Source organism: Etheostoma cragini, chromosome 8, assembly GCF_013103735.1.
Source record: "Etheostoma cragini isolate CJK2018 chromosome 8, CSU_Ecrag_1.0, whole genome shotgun sequence".
Taxonomy (NCBI): Eukaryota; Metazoa; Chordata; class Actinopteri; order Perciformes; family Percidae; genus Etheostoma; species Etheostoma cragini.
In genome coordinates, this window is record NC_048414.1 from 11,461,003 (window position 1) to 11,478,789 (window position 17,787).

Sequence of the window (17,787 nt, forward strand, 5' to 3'; positions counted from 1 at the left end):
CGAAGGGCTCATACAGCTGGTTTGCTTATACACACATCTGTTCTAACAATAGAGCAAATGCATTTTAGTTTAATTTTTACATGGAGTAAGCTACATTTAATGCTCCCACCTTTTCTTTTTTTCTGTCTTTCTTTTCCAGCAATGTATTGCACAAGTGTAATGTCAAAATGACGTCAGGCTATAATAGGGCACTTCAGTTTTTTGTATGCACAGTAAATCTCTATGGTATCTTTGTTGGAGTTAAGCTGTATCATTTGATGAAAAAAAATGCAAAGCTTTATGTTATAGAATTACTTTTACGCCACTTTGTTATTGTAATATCAGTTAAAAGACAAAGTCAATAAACAATGGCTGATTGAGTGTGATCCGTCTTATCTGCAGGTGTTTAAAGTAAAAAAAAAAGAAGCTTTCTGTAGTTATCCTAAGTTTCTTAGATGCTCGTTAAGAAGAAACACCAGACGTGTCGGTCATCTTTATTGATATCCTGCCTCTCTCATGCATGCAGTTTCATAATGGAGCCATCAGGGGGAGGGACATATGCAAACACAAAAGCCTGATGGTGCTGCCATAAGTGACAGAAAACAACGGAGACGCTAAAGGAGCAGTTTTGTGCCTGAGCTGCAGCCATGAAGAAAGCAGAACGGCTGTAGAAGAGGGAACCGATGTAATTTTTATGGTCAGCTCTTCATCTGACAGAAGGTATTACATAAGTTCACTTTGTGGAGCCACTTGTGTGATGTGAAACTTTTCAGATAGGAAGTCAGTTTTTTCCTTAATCCTAAATAGCAGTTAAAAAAGCATATGTTGTTGCTAATGTCAGCCTGTTTGCCAGAGAAAATTTGCATAACAGGAGCAAATTCCACATATCCTGACCTAATTACCCAAAATCTCTTTTCATATGTAATTATATTATAATCTCAAGAACTAAACACTGTTGCAATGCCTGGCTTGGCAACATTGTTGTCCTTGTCAAATGTTTAAAGCCAATAATCAGTATTTAAGTGAAAGAAAGACTATGTTTTTTTACTTTGATGGTCAACTTGGAGTGTTTAGGCTTTCTCAACAGGAAGGTGAAAGTAGGTACAACTCAGAGATGGAATGCTATACAGCAAGCTGGAACATGTAAACATTTTCATCACTCCAGTCAGAAACCAAGAGGAACACCTCTTTGTGTTAGCAGGGTTGGACCGGTGGAGAAGACGGCTGGATAGACGGGCTTTAGTGGTGTACATCAAGGAGATAAACTTCATCAATGAAGACACCTGGCATGGCTGTATTCAAGCAACATAATGTGGATGATTTCTATGAAATTGGACAAGAACTTGGAAGGTGAGTACTATTCACAGCTGTACAGTAGAAGTTTATTTCACCCCATAGAACATGATCCTCCCCACTATGTGTGAGTCAGAGTGTGATTCATCTCTGCCTTGCATGCTTTTTATGCAGTGGTCCTCGTGTGTACGTAGGTATGCAAACAGCTGGCATGTTTAAGCTTGCCAGCTTTAAGCTTTGGGAGTGTCGCTGATTTGAAGTAGGTCAAGGTATACAATAAGAGATAACGTTTCATGTAAACGCAGATATACTGCTTTTGCAAGAGCTGATTCTTGTTTGTGGAACAATGTGTTCATATTAAATGTTGAGGAGGAGTGTTAATTGACATCGAGGAAACTGTGCCCCATGGGGAAATAGAATAACGGAAGTTGGCGGGGTGCAATGTGGATTGAGGAAGCTACAAATCTAGTCTGCACGTGAAATCGGCTTGGGCATGTACGTATCTTGCTAACAGAGGGTGTAAAAGAAAAATGTCTGACCTCTAACCTTTCACTTCAAGTCAACACTATGTCCTGGTGTTTGCTGCTCATTTACTGCACAGCTTTGTTGACACACTCTGTCAAGACAAACCAAGACCTGCTCTTGTTACATTTAGATGCCTGTAAAGGAAGAGTTTTTTGTCCAGCATTCACACTTTTTTATTGTACTTTACATTTATATTCCTCATAAATCTGCCTCATAAGCTATTTGAATACATCTGCAAATAATATGATTGAATGTTATTAGAATAAACAGGCAGTTTGCTGGTCTTTATATGATTGATAATTGCAGATAATATTGCAACATTGTAGTTAACCTCCTGATCCCTGATAAAGAGCTAAAGGGACAAAAAATAAGTGTCCTACTGGCCATAACCTGGCAAAACAAAAGATTTGAATTAATCTCTTAAGAATCCTGAATTGTTTCTTAACATTACAATGTCTAAAACCCTAATAAAATTGTATTAAAAGTCCTTTCTAAAGTGTTTGCAAAGGGTTGATAAAAAGTGCCTTATTGGAGAGCAAGACGTGAAAATGTGTTGTTTAAAGACTGACCATATCTCAGAGTTGTGGTTGAGCTGGAAACATGTTGCTTGATAAGACAACTCTCCACTGAGCTGAGCTTCGTACTGCGTTCAGCACTGTTGTCATGGGAAATAGAAAGCTGATGTGGTTCAAAGCCGCGGTTGCCTGCAACTGAAAATAAGATAAGTCACATTACTGCGAATTTTATTACCAATCAAGCAGCTGTTTGTTTTTTTGCTCGTTGTTCTTTTGTCTTGTTGTGACAACTTTGTTGTAAGTTTTGGAGGTTGCAGCCCATGCGCCTACAGTTTGAGAGAGCCTCATGGGTTCAGACCTCTCCATTACACACCACAGTGGAACTGTTACTCAATCCTCTCAAGACGGTGGGGAAATTTGATGAGGGGGGCCAAAACGCATCCATGTGGAGTGTTTAAGATGTTCTGTGCTCTATGGAACTTTTGAAGCATTTGCTACAGAAAAGTCGATTCATCATACAGCCACCCTACTGACAGATTTTAATGTCACTGGGCCCCACGCACTTGTACTCAATGTTTCTTTCCGCTACTGATGTGGGTTTTCGGTAAACCAATCTGTAAAACAAGATTTTGCTTAAGATGGGAGGCATTTACAGACCTGTCTTACCATCTGAGTGATGACACTGATGATGACATATAGTAGGAAGTCACAGTGTGAAACCTCAGCTGCAACTGGCCCTCCAATGAGTCTAGTGAGGCTGATGTGAGGGTGTACAAGTGACCATCAAGGCAGATGGTGGTCTATGTGAACTCCTGTCAACAACGATTTCAATCTTTTCCATGTTCGGCTATAACTTTTATATCTTTACTACCATATTTGCTAGATGTTGATATTGTGGGGATTATAAATTAAAAAACCTCATCTTTGTTAGTTATCATCAAGCAATGGCAGCAATTCACAGGATGCACAACTGGATAGGATGTACCATTGTCTTTGCATGCCTGAACAAGAATAAAATGCTTGTAAACTTCCTCCTCATTTTTAAAATCTGTAAATACTGCACGTACTTTATAGTGGAGTTTTTTTTTAGCCTTGCTAATGGCAGGGCTCCAGGGATTGAAATTTCGGTGTGTCAGTCGGTCCTCCACTTGGTCCAGACTGAAATATGTTAAAATCTTTTGGATTCATGGTTCCCAGAGGATGACGTGGCACCCTCTAAGTAGGTCTAAGTACAGCCTCACAGAGCTGCTAGCAAGTCCCTTGTTATGGTACTACTCCAATGTCTAGTTCCAACTAAATGCAGGAACACTGAAACGGTCACACCACACTTGCAGTGGAAGCAGGAAGTTTTCCCCAATTTGTCTGTGGGTGCTGCAGTGTTTGTACTTTCTAGAAATACTCGCCACATTGGTGCAGACGGAAATGAATTAGAAAAATGTTTTCAGTTTGCAGAAGTGTTTTTGTCTTTTGAGAGGATGCAGGGAGGGCAGTGATGCACATTAAAAGCTGCGACCTTCACAGACTCAGTGTGTTGAAGAGCAGACAGTCACGAGGCAGACAGGTGCTGCTGATGAACAGAGTAAAGTGCTAGAATTTCTCCAAAGGGATTTACTGTACATGGTTTATCTATAGCGCGCAGAAAGAAGCATGCATGTACTAGGAGCAGGGCAAGAATGCCCGTAGTCAGCTCTAAGAAACAGACATTCCTGCTGTTGAGTGAGTGAAAATATGTTTATTCAGGGGACCCTGAGGAAGGGAAATCCACGTTGACATCTTTGACATTCCTGGGGTTCCCGTTTTGTCAGAGGTCACCCCACAGAGGTTACTGTCAGCAGACACTCACGCAGCCCCACTACTCCTCAGATGCATTGTTTATTTTGGACCACTTCAAAACAAGTGGGAATCTAGAGCATCAAATGTGTTTCATGATAATAGCAGATAGGGGGTATTCAAGCGTTAGTTAGCTAGATTAGAAGGTTGAGCTGCTTCTCTTTTTACATCCGAGATCTCAGATGGAAGAGGTGGTTAGGGAGAGGGCTTGGTCAATTATGAATCTGGCTGTCTTTGTCACGCCACCCCAAAGGTTCAGTTGAGAAATGTGTTTAAAATTTGGGCCGGCGCCACTTGTCCGAGCATTCTTCCAACCTTGGCTGTGGATAATGATGTTCAGCTGTTGGAAGTGGAAACTCTGCAGGGAGATGGTACTTTCAACTCCACTGGCCGGCTTAGAGCTAAGACAGCCGGTACGCCTGGCCCATTGTGGAATACCACTCCCAGCATCACCACGCTCACAGCTGTTACTCTGCACCTCGTAACAATACCAAAGTAAAGCCCTTGCCCGGACTGTTGTGTTGTAAACCTTCTTGCATTCGGGCTACGACAAACACCATGAAGTTTTGTTTTTGTTCAGCCTTGTTTAACAGGCATTTGACCAGGGTTGCTGCTCCTGCCATGTGACACCCTTTCCCTCAGGGTGCTTGATGTTTGTTTTTGCAAGTGGAATTCATTGAGCGAGTTACCCCCCTCCTCAGTTTACACGTTAATGTAATCATCCCGAGCAGGGTCAGCCTTTCAGGGATGTCTCAGGGGTGGAAATTTCTTGTGAATAGAACAGATAGATGGAGCGTTTCAGATTCCTAACTGCTGCTTTGCCTATTTTTCTTTTGCTGCATGTCTGTGACTCATTTAAGACCATTGTTACAACGTATGTATCCCTCCCCCCCTTTCTGAATCTACCTCTGGAGCCCTTGCTTGGACCATACCCATCTTTGAACGCTGTCCTAATTTGGATCTCAACTAAAAGCCTGTACATTTTGGGACTGCACACACAGACAGACTCTCAAGGTAAAAAAACAGCGTCATAGTTTGCAGTGGTACTGTTCTTGATTACATATTATTGGATGTTCTACCAAACGTTTTGTCCCTCCCGTGTAACAGTCAATGAAGATCAGGGCTAGCATGAGATCACCTCAGTAACTGTTGTTTTTAAGCAAGGCAACTTTAATAAAACGTTTTCAGGGGAGCAGCTCCCAGATGTGATTGTAGAACTGGACAAGAGAGGGTGGTGCCTCAAAAAGAGAAAACTGGCTCAACCGTCCCACACTAATGTGATTATGAAAAGTTTTCCTTAATTTTTGTATTTATTCCATTTATTTGTTTAGTGATGACTTGGAGTTATCTCTGTGTGAACTGCTGTGGGAAATGAGTGTGGCTGGAGCACAGTATGTGTCCACTTGGTTTTTGGAAAGCCTTTTTCCTCCTTCGCAGCAGCAGAGATGTGGCAGGTGGAGAATGAGCCATGGGCCGGGCTATTCTTAGCCCGCTAGACACCATGATGATAGTGGACACAGACTGGCCAACCTCTCACAGCCACCCTGGAATCTCTGTGTGGACAGTTATGTCCAAAAAATGGGCCTGCCAGTCAGTATCTGTGTCATCTCTCTTTTTCAACCATGTCTAATAATGCAACCCGACTATGTTGCATTAAATAATTTGCAAAGGTAAACAAAGAAATCTTAATGTTTTATCCAATCTCTTGTCATTACTCTGCACGCCTGCTTGACTGAATCTTCCTCTTCTTTCTTGTGAAAGATAAGGTTTATCTTCCCCACTCAGAAACTTCTTTGCCAGCTCTGCCACCACGCTCGCCCTTATGTCCTTTTGTAGCCTTAGGGATCAGTGACTGAGAGGCTTGTTTTCAGAGTCTGAATGTATAGAGTGGGCAGGTCAGCCCACAGCAGCAGGAGTGGCAACAGGCTGAGATGACAAGTGCTCTTCTGATAATAAAGCTATGGAGACTTACCAAATATATATATAACCGGGCGACAGTGCTTATGTCAGTGAGTCAATTATGAGTGAAATGACTGTGTGGTTATGTCAGGGGAGAGTGACAATAAAGTTGACCAAGTTTATTGGTCACCTGGTCTCAGCTTGCAATACAAGAGCACAGGGAAAAGTGAAACAATAATCCGCTGAGAGATGGTTTCTAAGGCACACCTCTGTTGTGAAATTTTCCAAGTAACGGAGATTTTTTTTCTCAAGGATGGCTAGAAATTTGGCAGGAAGATTTCTGGAGTGGGAGAATAACATATCTGTCCACACTGCTGGCCTCTCTGATTGTTCTCTGTCTGGCCAGGAAACAGGAAGTGATGGACTATAACTTACACTAATATTTCAGCAGGATTTTGACACACAGCTTCCTCCCTGACGTCTGACTTCACCCGTGGCTATATCCTGTTGTTAATTGATAGGAATTTCATTTTATTAGTTCTCTTTCTTAAAAATTGTACACTCAGTAATTTCAGTTTTCTATTTTCATTTTGTGTCTGCAGTGGGCAGTTTGCTATTGTCAAACGCTGTATAGAGAAGAGTACAGGCGTTGAATATGCAGCCAAGTTCATCAAGAAGCGCCAGAGTCGAGCCAGCAGACGTGGTGTAAGAAGAGAGGAGATTGAGAGGGAAGTGGACATCCTTCTGCAGCTCCAGCACGACAATATTGTAGAGCTGCATGATGTGTATGAGAACCGCACAGACGTGGTGCTCATCCTTGAACTGTGAGTCAACAATTCATCACATATCTGTACAGTTGAAAGAATGTTTTTTTCATGCCTTCCAAACTAAATTAGCATTACACCTTGAAACTCCGACCATGTCCACAAAATCTTTTTTGTCCATGTTCTAATCTGTGAGTTTAGTTCTGTGTACATGAATTATTTACTGAAAACCTTTTGCCGGGATCACTTGTGCCAGAAAGAACTGAATGCGTTCACAGAGTCAATAAGGCTTGTGTTGAAAAGAGGGCCTTGTTTGGGTCCAGCAAGTGCCTGGCAACATGGACGGCACAATTAGTACTAAAAGAAAGCTCAGTCCAATCAAGGCAGGGGTGAACAGACTGATCCAGGATGTGACAGTGTCATTCAGTTTATTAGGTTGCCTTTGTGTGAATATGAAAGAACATCATGTTTATTTGGCTGCCAGCTGGTTAAAGTCTTTATACCACTTTTCAGCAGCTATTCAAGTAATTTATCTTCAGGTTGAGAACCCCCGTGATTCATAAATTGTTACCACAAACAAACATATCTAAGGCATCCTGAACCAAAAAAAATGATCTTGGGAACTCACTTTAGATAATGTAAGAGAGCCCTTGCACCATTATCTAAGCCCACAGGATGCATCACTGAGTGTGTGTGTGTTTTGTGTTACAGGGTGTCTGGAGGAGAGCTGTTTGATTTCTTGGCTCAGAAGGAGTCTCTCAGTGAAGAAGAGGCCACTCGGTTTATCAAACAGATCCTAGATGGAGTCCAGTACCTCCACTCCAAGAGGATTGCACATTTTGATCTGAAGGTATAACAAGCTCCATCTATGTAAATAGATTAAATCTATACTTGTCTTGTGATGGAGATGATATTCTTTACCTCCACAGCTTTTGAACTGCACGTACATGCCAGGTCAAGCAGGACCTAATACCAAACATATATAGCAGGTATCTGAGATAAGCTATGTGCCAGTAGAGTCTCTCTATTTTGAATCACAGTTCCTTTCTGTTTTCTGTAACTGAAGTTCAGACACCACAAGGTTATCTCCTCACTTAAAGAGAGCAGTGTCGCCCACGCTGCTGATAGTTACTGTCCTGTTTTTCTGCAGCTCCATGTCATGATTTTCATTTGGCAATTAAAGAGAAAGAACACTCAGTGAAGGGCTTGATTCAAACCGGCCCGAGACCCTGACTCATTTTAAAATGACAGATCTGTGCACAACATTTGTGCTTTGCATTTTTTAGTGAAATCCGATAATCAGACGAGGAAAATGTTGAAACTGTCTATCCAGTCAGCTCCGATGTTACAGAGCTTGTGGCCTTTATCTTGACTTATGTGAATCCACGCTATGCTAAGCACATAAATTAACGCGTTAAAAATAAAAGTGTAAAAAAAAAAGTGGCAGGTAGCTTTTTTACAAGGTGCTGAAACTTTTCCTGCAGGGGGAACATAACATCTGTTAACGTTGATTTAATTTTTTTACGCTATTTCTTTTGTAGGGATTGAATAAATAACGCACACTGTGTTAATTTGTGAGCTTAACATTGTAGTTTTTGAGGTACAAGGCTAGCTGTTTCTTATTGTTTCCTGTTTTGCTGCTGAGCAAATTAGCCAGCTGCTAGCCAAAGCTTCAAATTTAGCATACAACAGGAGAGTGGTGTTAATTTTCTCTCCACTAACTTTAATGAAAGAAAGTAAATAAGTAAAAATTCTAAGATGTTGAACTTTTTTCATTTAAGACTTTAATATGACAAGGATAACTGTAACCGTTGCAATGTTTTTCCTTAATGCTTACGCCAAAGGCAGCTTTAACCAGGTAACTTGTTTTACTTAGTGTTGTTTCTGAATCACCCAATGTTGGTATTAGTAGAAATCTGCTGAGAAGTGTTCCTGTTTTGTTCTTTTTGCACTGCAGCCTGAAAACATAATGCTGCTGGACAGGAATGTTCCTCTACCCCGCATCAAACTCATAGACTTTGGACTTGCACACAAAATAGAAGCTGGGGCAGATTTCAAAAACATTTTTGGAACCCCTGAATTTGTTGGTAAGTGTTTATATATACAGTATATATATATACTATGAGGTGAGTTTGTAATGTTGGACATTTTAAGAGGATGGTTGGCCTGGTGCTGTTTGTGATGCAGAAGTGTTTGCTCTCTATTTTCAGCTCCAGAGATAGTCAACTATGAGCAACTGGGATTGGAGGCAGACATGTGGTAAGAGCTTTTAATTACCTCTGACTCTGCTGCCTTCCATACAACAGGCTGCAGTGCATAACTCTGTATTAATCTTGTACTGTTTTTTTTTCACAGGAGCATTGGAGTCATCACATATATACTGTAAGTTTGGATGATTCATGATTGTAAATTAATAACTTAATGTGCCTAAAGAGATTATCAAGGATGGTCTAAGTGAGTGTGTGAATGTTGTTTCAGTTTGAGCGGCGCGTCACCTTTCCTTGGAGACACAAAACAGGAAACCCTTGGAAACATTTCTGCGGTGAATTACGAGTTTGACGAGGAGCTCTTTAGCAATACAAGTGAGCTGGCCAAGAGCTTCATTAGTCAGCTCCTGGAGAAGGACACAAGGTAAAAGAAACTGACAATTGACGGCCAAAGATCAAATCTGACAATTCCAATATAAAGCCCATTATTACAGGTTTCACTGCAGTAAATCCTCATAATGCACATAATGATTCAAATGAGAATGAGAGGCCAGCCAGTCCACAGGAATCTACAGAGAGGACTTACAGTATACATATTTCTTTTTGATTCACCGTGTGAAACATTGAATAAAATAAGCTAATGATAAGCTAAATCTACATACTGCAAAGTATTCAGAAGCAAAGCACGGTGTCTTTCTTTGTACTATGTAATCTTGTTGTTGTTGCTTGGCATATGTTTCCATTTAATTGCACCTCCAGTTAACCAAATATTCCTGTGAAACTTATCCCAGTCTGAACGTATTCCTGAGAGATTCACATCTGGAGCGTTCTACTCACCATGCTCCGTGTGTCATGGAGTTGTGCAGGTAGATATTTAATTGGCTGCACTTTCTTTCTCTCATCATTTTAGAAAACGGATGACCATACAAGACGCCCTAAACCATCACTGGATTACGGTATGCGCTTGGTTCAAGTGTAATATAGCATGCTTTTGTTCTGTCACCTTCTGCTACATGTGAAAACAACGTTTAACAACTGAAGTCAAAGGTAACATAGGGGTTACTGGTTTGATTCTTATTAGTGTGGAAAATCCATCTCAAATATGCCAAAAAAAATGTTGACTTCGTGCACAAAAAGTCACACCCACTAACTTTATACAGTATATGTTCTGGCTCGTTGACAATATACTTAACTACAGTTACTGTATAGTGTTTCCATCAACACACTCATCTCCACACATTCTGTGGAGCTGTGTTAGTGTTTAAACGGAAGACGTCACTAATTGTGATTTTAACGGCATGGACATTTAACAACCTTAACGTGTTGAAGAAGTCTACTCCAACATTAGCTGCTGAGCTGCATGTGACTGGTGTTTCGCTGTGGAGTCCTCGTCCTGTGTGGATACAAGCATGAAGCCAGGAAACACAGCTGAGCAGGAATGTCTGTTGTTTTTGCGGCGCTCTTACCTGCCATGGCTTTTGCTGTAGGTTCACACACTAATCCTACAGTGCCACATCTGCTGGGATGTTCACCGCTGTGTGTGCTTTCAAGATGCAACAATGAGACAGCCATTCACTCAGTGTCCCCTCCCCCCTCTGTCCGAAGTCCTGCGGCCCGATGGAAGAGGATTGTGCTGCCCGTGAGGCTGAGAAGAAAGCAGAGCAGCTGAAGACGAAGCGTCTAAAGGAGTACACCATCCAGTCCCACTCCAGCATGCCCCAGAACAACACGTATGCCAACTTTGAACGTTTTGCCCATGTGGTGGAGGAAGTCAGTCTGATGGAGACAGGTCTGTCGGACGTGGCAGAGGCCCGACACACTCTGCAGGTTGATATAGAAGCACTGCTCTCTATCTACAACGACAAGGAGGCCTGGTACAAAGAGGAGAATGAGACTGCAAGGAAGCAACTGTCCCAGGTCCGGTACGAGTTACGCAAAGTGGAGGCCACAAGGGGCCTGCTGCAGGAGGACATTAGGTCTATAAATGCCAGTCTGGAGAGCATCAGTGGGAAGTACAGCCAGAGGCAGAGTCAGCTGGACGCTCTGAGGCAGGAGCTGAACTCTGAACTGCAGTGGTTGCAGGACGTGATGAACTCTCTGCTTCCAGAAGGAACCAACGGCAGCATGCACAGCAGCAGTCCGAATACAGACACAAGGCCCCCTCTGAAGGAGCTTCTTCATCCGTCCTGCAAGAGGGAACTGTGCCCCGAGGCCAAACAGCCACTCACAGAGTCCGGCTAACATATACAAATGAAACATATTTTTAATTGACCTTAAAAATTTCATATTTTCAAAAATGAGGCTTCTACAAATTGTTTTCAGCTGCACCAACCTTTCAATGTGTATCTGTGTAGTTTTTATCTTTTCTTTATTTAACATATTTTTGTGAATTAAAGTAAACGTTAAGAATGGGAATTTGAGGTAAATTTGAGGAAATCTATTACTGAGAGTTAGATGAGTAGATTGAGCCCCCTCTCATATGTGTACGGTAAATATAAAGCTACAGGTAGGAGACGATTAGCTTTGCTTAGCATGAAGACTGGGCAATATACAAAGGTAACAAAATATCTGCCTACCAGCACCTCTAGAGCTCACTGTTACATTTAGTTTAATACTGATTTGTAAAAAGGGCAATTGTGGTTTTACGGTACAGTGACACCAAAAAGTATGTCCCCCATAAATATCAACTTGTCATTTTTACACTTTCTTTTTTGTTCTGATTAAATAAATGATACATGAAATGTATATTAGTGAGCTGCCTAAGTACTGGGAGACTCTTTGAATATTTAAGTATATCAGTTCTTTTGCAGGTTTTTTGTAATTTGTTTTGGAAAGTATTAATAGTGAAGATTAGTATCAGTTTTTTTGTGTTTTGAGTAGAAGAAGACAGAATCAAACAGCAGTTCTTTTCAGTGGAATGTATCAGAAGTCCACATTTTTTATTGATTTGTTTTTTCATTCCATTCTATTTCTAAGATTTTATATTTATTAAAATGTGCACTTTTACCAAAGGTCAAATTTCTTTACGGTATTTTTACGATACTTTCTTGGAGATGTTTATGAGCTGACAGGAAAACAACATTGATGATAAGATCACCTGTGTTTTAAAATGTGTCACCTCTTTATCTGTGTTATTAGCATTTAACAGACATCCCTGTTCATGCCTCTCACTATTGGGCCTTTGATTTGTACAGTGACATTTTTCACTGTTATCTAAACACTGAAATAAATGTTCATCATTTATGATGTATCCCGTTTACAAATTTCATATTTCAATATATTTCCTAAACGCCTCTATACTCCTCATATTCCTACATACTTCCTATTTTGTACCTCGGATTATACTGTTAAAATTAGACCAGTAATTTAGCATAATGTTTTCCTCTTGCTTGAACATTTCACATTAACATGGAAGATACTTCCACTTTTATTTCATCCCTCATTGTGTCTCTGCAGCCTCTGAATCCCAGACAGGCCATGGTGAAGAGGTTGTCAGTGATCAACTTGGAGAACTTTAAGAGACAATATGCCAGACGCAGGTGGAAGGTAAAGTAGTTAGATAATTTCTTTACAGCAGTCAAAAAGGTTGCTCTTGATTGCTTTCAGGGTTCATGCTCTTGCTTTTATCTGTTCAACAGCTCTCATTCAGAATTGTGTCACTGTGCAACCATTTAACTCGAATCATGAAGAAGGGCAACAAGCTGCCAGAGGAGGATGAGGTAAGAAACAGCTGTTGTAAAGCTAACAGCAATAGTTCAGTCTGGACATTTTGAGAAATAAGCATATTTGCTTTCTTGCCGAGAGTTAGATGACAAGATGGATATCACTTGATATTGGTCTTCTCAACTAACGCTCTGCCAAATAGCTAATAAGAACTTTGCCTAAAATGTCCAAGTATTTCTTTAAAAGCAACCATTTACAGGAATATTGCAGTAGCTGCTATTTGAACTGCACTGCATTAGACTTTTCACATTACATGCTTAAGATGGTGTATTTGTAGCTAGTAGTTAATGGACCCTGCTTTTTTTTGTTGCTTTAAAAAAAATAAAAATAGTACTTGCATTTTGTGGGCTCCTAGAACTGTAATCACCTGTCACAAAAAATGTCACAGCTTTTTTTCAACTCAAACATTTTGATTACTTCAGAGAGATTGTGAAAGTGACCAAGAAGAAAATATCCTGAACAGGAGGCCCAGGAGCAGAAAGAGAAGTAACACTTCCTGAGAACAACAAGTGTGTGGGTCAACAATGTTCTGGTTGCAAAACAGTGACTCTGCACCTTTGTGACGCACACTGTGCAGCTGGTACTTGTCATCTTACAATATCTGTTTAACTGACTGCTGTAAATGCAGTATTTTTATAGGTCAAGGCAACTTCGCTTGTCTTGGTGACCCACAGAACCAGCAGATGCTCTGCTCTGTGTTCAATACCATTACAACTACTGTTGTTCTGGCATAAAACGGTATATACTGGATCTGGATTATTGTTTGACAGAAACTCAGGAGCCAATATTAGCATGTCCATAGGAATGTTGGCAGCTTTCTTTTATAACTGTCTTAAAAGTCCCTCAGCTGTTAACAACCGGGTATTGACAGTAAAGCTACAGAGTTTTATTCTTTTGTTCTTATTGTGCACGCTGCATGTGTGGATACACAAGTGGTGTATCGTCCAAAACACTGACAGATACACAAGATGGTGGCAGATCTTCATAACCAAATGTTTACATGTTTTTCTTCTTAACACAGCAATGTCTGTGTAAACACACTGTTTACCGTTGACCTCTTAATTTGCCCCACCAGAATAACTTGCCTGTAAACTACACAGTGATGTCTGTTTACTGTATACAAAAGATATTGTAATTACAGTCAATTACTTGTGTAAGAAGTAGGCCTATATAGAAGCTTTACACATAAACATAAAATACATTTCACAGTTGAATTTCTTTAAGCGTATGTTTGATTGTGATGTATTTATGGTGTAAATAAGCAAAAAATTTCAGTCAAATGTATTAGTTTCACTGTTACTTGTATCTTAGCTCATTAAAAGGAGCATTAACTGTTTTAAACACACATAAGTCTTTTTCTGTTAAATTTTCTGTATTGTAAATTGAAATTTGTTTAATAAATTAATGATAATTAATGATTGTGGTCTTTGTGAGTTTCTATAAATTAAAAAAACAACATTAGGACATTCCATGCTTCTTAGGTTCATGAGCTGAACAAACAGGCGTTTTACATCATGATTTTATGCCCCGAGCCAACGTTACTGTCAAACCACACACATACAAAATGTTTTTCCATTGGGCCTTGATAATATACTTTTTTTATTCTCAGAACATCAATGACCACTAATTGTGCATTCCTTTTTTTTTTCTCTGACCATTGGTCAATTATTTCTGCTCACAACAGAAATGTTGTTTGGGCCCAGTTGGGCTGAAAGAGGTTGGAGGCATAATTTGACCTGAACTAAATACATTTTGGCACTACACACACAAGGCCTGTTTGGAGACGTAATCAACAAGTGGGTCAGTCTGAAATCTGTAAGCCTGTTTGCGCTTCAGATCCCATTACATAATTACGTGATGTTCAGCAAACAAGCCAGTACTGCATTATGCACTTAGACATTATGCACCTCAAAAAAGTTGGATGACTCACAAGTAACACATAACAAAGAGAATCAAAATAAAGCAAACAAGGCTTTAGTGTGGGTAAAGCTACAAAGCCACTAGATCTTACATTTCCCATAATGCAACCAGTTACATCTCTTCATTTGACCCTCCCTGCCTGGTAAACACCCACGTCTTTCCAGCTCCATGACCCCAGTTTGAGACTTTTAGAAAATGGTAGTCTCTGAGCCCAAGCAGAGAAAACCCTGTCAACCTCATCAGGTTCATTTTCCAGAGTTTCCTTTTTTACTTTAGAATAGAGAAAACATGCTGTACACTATCCAATGCAGACATCAAAATAAGTCGAAATACCAAAGCTGAAAACGGTTGTTTCCAGGACTTTTGCACAGCTGAACTCCTCCTTATGCTGAGTAAACTGACCTTTGTGTGTATGTGGATTGCCCCTTTAATATGTTGTTTTAATGTGAAAAAAATGCTCAAAGGTTCAGTGCTTTTATCTACATGATATTTTTGTGATTTCTTCTTTACATTTTGAACAAATAAATACACAAAGACAGCAGGATACATCCCATGTAATACACATTATCACAATGCAGTACTAGATTGGGAAAAGTTGGTTGAGCGATCAATCCCCTCTTACATATATCTAGATTTGGCATGAACAAGCATCTTCCTTTTATAAATATTATTCTTACAATAAGATCAAATAGTTAAAAGCCTGCTTTTAACTATTTGTTAAAATCACAAAAAAAGCGAGTTTGCAAGTAAAAAAAGTGAGAGCAAAACAGTTAATAGTAGCTGTCAACAGTCACACTGTTGACTTATCTCAAGTCCTTATTAGAGCATACACAAACAGGGACTTTCCAATGCCAAAGTACAATAGTACGTTTCTGTCCAATGACAACCTGTGAGTTACTGGCATGCGATGAGAAGAGAAAACATTGTGGCATGCTCAGGTCACTTGTCCCTTGAGTCTCTCCCTAGGCTGGAATAAATAAATAAATATTTCAGCCATGTCTCACTGAAATGCAACCTTAGGAGTCCTTTGTAGCTTTGTCACTGATAGTTGGTGAAATGATATGGCTTCCAGTTAGTGGTTACAGTTACGTCTCAAGTATCTCATGTAACAGAGTCACAGCTCGTATGTTGGGATAAGTCCTGTTGTCGACCAGCAACAGGGTTCTAAGATCATGGGATTCCAGCAGACTTGGGGGGATGATCTGAGGGATGGATCGACAAATAACGAGTGTCGTCAATAATCGTATGCTAGATATGTGAAACACTAAACCATGTCTTACAGAGAAATACTCATGTATTTAAGGCAGTTCTTGACTCAGTGATGTGTCAGGAGGCCAGACTGTTATATGTAACTCGGTTAAGAAGGTATCATCCAATGACTCTTCTCAGTACTGTTAATTACTTGTAATGGGCACCTGACACTAAAATGCACACAGTCATAACTCGTATTTAATAGAAATGAACACGTAATGACTTTTATGGCGTGTTGGACCTCTGCTGGAAGTAACTATATGCATAATAATACACTGTTGAGACCTTGAGATCATTGCATTAGCTACAGTAGTGACACATAACCTTATTGTTGAACAATTACGTAAACTTTGGTCAGAGACGTAACTTTCCAGTTATATTTTGTTTGTCATTCTTTCACAACGGTGCCATCTAGTGGGCAGAACAAGACATCTGGAAGACCAATGGTACACGGAAATAATGCCGATACAAAACATAATGTGAGCATTAAGCTGTGCAAAAAGCAAATTATCATTAAACATCCATGGACCAAGAATGGTTAGTGTTATTGTGTGACTTACACAGATAAGAATAAAATCTCATTAATAAAGCATTTAGACAAATGAAACTTATGTGAGCATGTGAAGTAATACATTGTAAACCTCCAATTTGTGTTTACAGTATAAATATAGGCCGTGTCTTATTTACAAATGTGAAAAACTAAATATTAGTTGTAAGTATGAATCTCTCCTTACAGCATAGACTAAAGATGTAGCTATAGAGCCAAGAAGCTTTCTAATGGTATGTTTTGTTCTTAATGGACTGGTTACATATTTGCAATCAACCACAGGTCACCCGAATGTTGTGCTAATTTTGTTGTTATTGTATTCAGAAGTGTATGTCTGATATTAGAGCTAGCTGGGCAAATAGTGACAAATGTCGTCAACACATTTTCTGACTCCAGTGATTCAGTGTGTTTTTACCTGTGAGCATCTGATGCTGCATGCTGAGCAAAAAAAAAACATCAGAAGATGAGACAGCGGAGGCAGTGTAACTCTGGAAACAGACCTGAGTGCATTAATCATGAAAACCAGCCTCTCACTTTATCTGTGTGATCATTAGGCCCTACTTTAGCATGACAATTAATCTCTGGAAATGAGCTCAAGGAGGCTGCTTACATTATTCATACCTACAAGAGCACAGTCTACCCCTATTCTTAGAAATGGTACTTAATAAAGGGCGGCCATATTTAGGTTCTGTGCTCTTGATATGTCACTGAGTGGCATGTCTTTGTGAGTGGTCTCAAGCCCCCATTTTTCATCCTTAGCAATCTGCTAGCACAATGATTAGACCCAAGAGAGGTGACAGATGTTGCTCATTAGGATGCAGAGGTTCAGATGTGTCCTGCTTTAAAGTAAAAGCCTTATATTTGATTGGTTGACCTTTCCATTAACGTTTGCAGCAACTGCATACCCACAGACCTTCAAAGTGGGCCACTGACTCATGTGGTAGACAGCTAGCTACTGCCTCAAGCATGTAGATTTTTAAAGTGATAATATTCTTCTTAATTAAAAAAGATGGAGTTTACTGCATGGTCCGTTTTTACATAGCTTACTTCATAATTATTTTAAATTCAGAACCTTTACATGCCTTTTCTGATTGTTTGAAGTGGTTGTTGAAGGTGTTGTGGTTCTTACATCCAAATATCCCACTGGTATAATGTTGTTTATGTTTTTCTCCTCTGTCAAATATAGGTGCATGTTTTGGAAGACATCCAGGTCCATAAGAAGTGCCCTGCCTGCACCTGCCTGCAGCCTGGGAGTACATATAGTCCAACACCCAATGTGAGAATTCCTAAATGCACTGGTATTAAATGCTTCTTGGTTGTTCTTTTTAAAGCTT

At 40.0% G+C, this 17,787-nt stretch overlaps 1 protein-coding gene across 4 annotated transcripts; it reads left to right on the plus strand.

The window, feature by feature from the left end:
• The first annotated feature begins 493 nt into the window (after nucleotides 1–493).
• On the plus strand, nucleotides 494–13,404 carry dapk2b (death-associated protein kinase 2b). 4 transcript variants are annotated; one of them, XM_034878786.1, is made up of 12 exons: nucleotides 495–699; nucleotides 1,181–1,329; nucleotides 6,644–6,865; nucleotides 7,517–7,655; nucleotides 8,763–8,892; nucleotides 9,016–9,064; nucleotides 9,161–9,187; nucleotides 9,284–9,436; nucleotides 9,923–9,968; nucleotides 12,469–12,558; nucleotides 12,651–12,731; nucleotides 13,158–13,404. In XM_034878786.1, the coding sequence occupies exons 2-12, from the start codon at nucleotides 1,253–1,255 to the stop codon at nucleotides 13,233–13,235; spliced, it is 1,092 nt and encodes a 363-aa protein (XP_034734677.1). In that variant the 5' UTR covers nucleotides 495–699; nucleotides 1,181–1,252; the 3' UTR covers nucleotides 13,236–13,404. The 4 variants fall into 4 exon arrangements, with proteins under 4 accessions (XP_034734674.1, XP_034734677.1, XP_034734676.1 ...); XM_034878783.1 differs by lacking the exons at nucleotides 12,469–12,558; nucleotides 12,651–12,731; nucleotides 13,158–13,404 and adding an exon at nucleotides 10,618–11,313 and having other exon boundaries at nucleotides 494–699; XM_034878785.1 differs by lacking the exons at nucleotides 12,469–12,558; nucleotides 12,651–12,731; nucleotides 13,158–13,404 and adding an exon at nucleotides 10,618–11,768 and having other exon boundaries at nucleotides 510–699; nucleotides 1,145–1,329.
• Nucleotides 13,405–17,787: the final 4,383 nt, after the last annotated feature.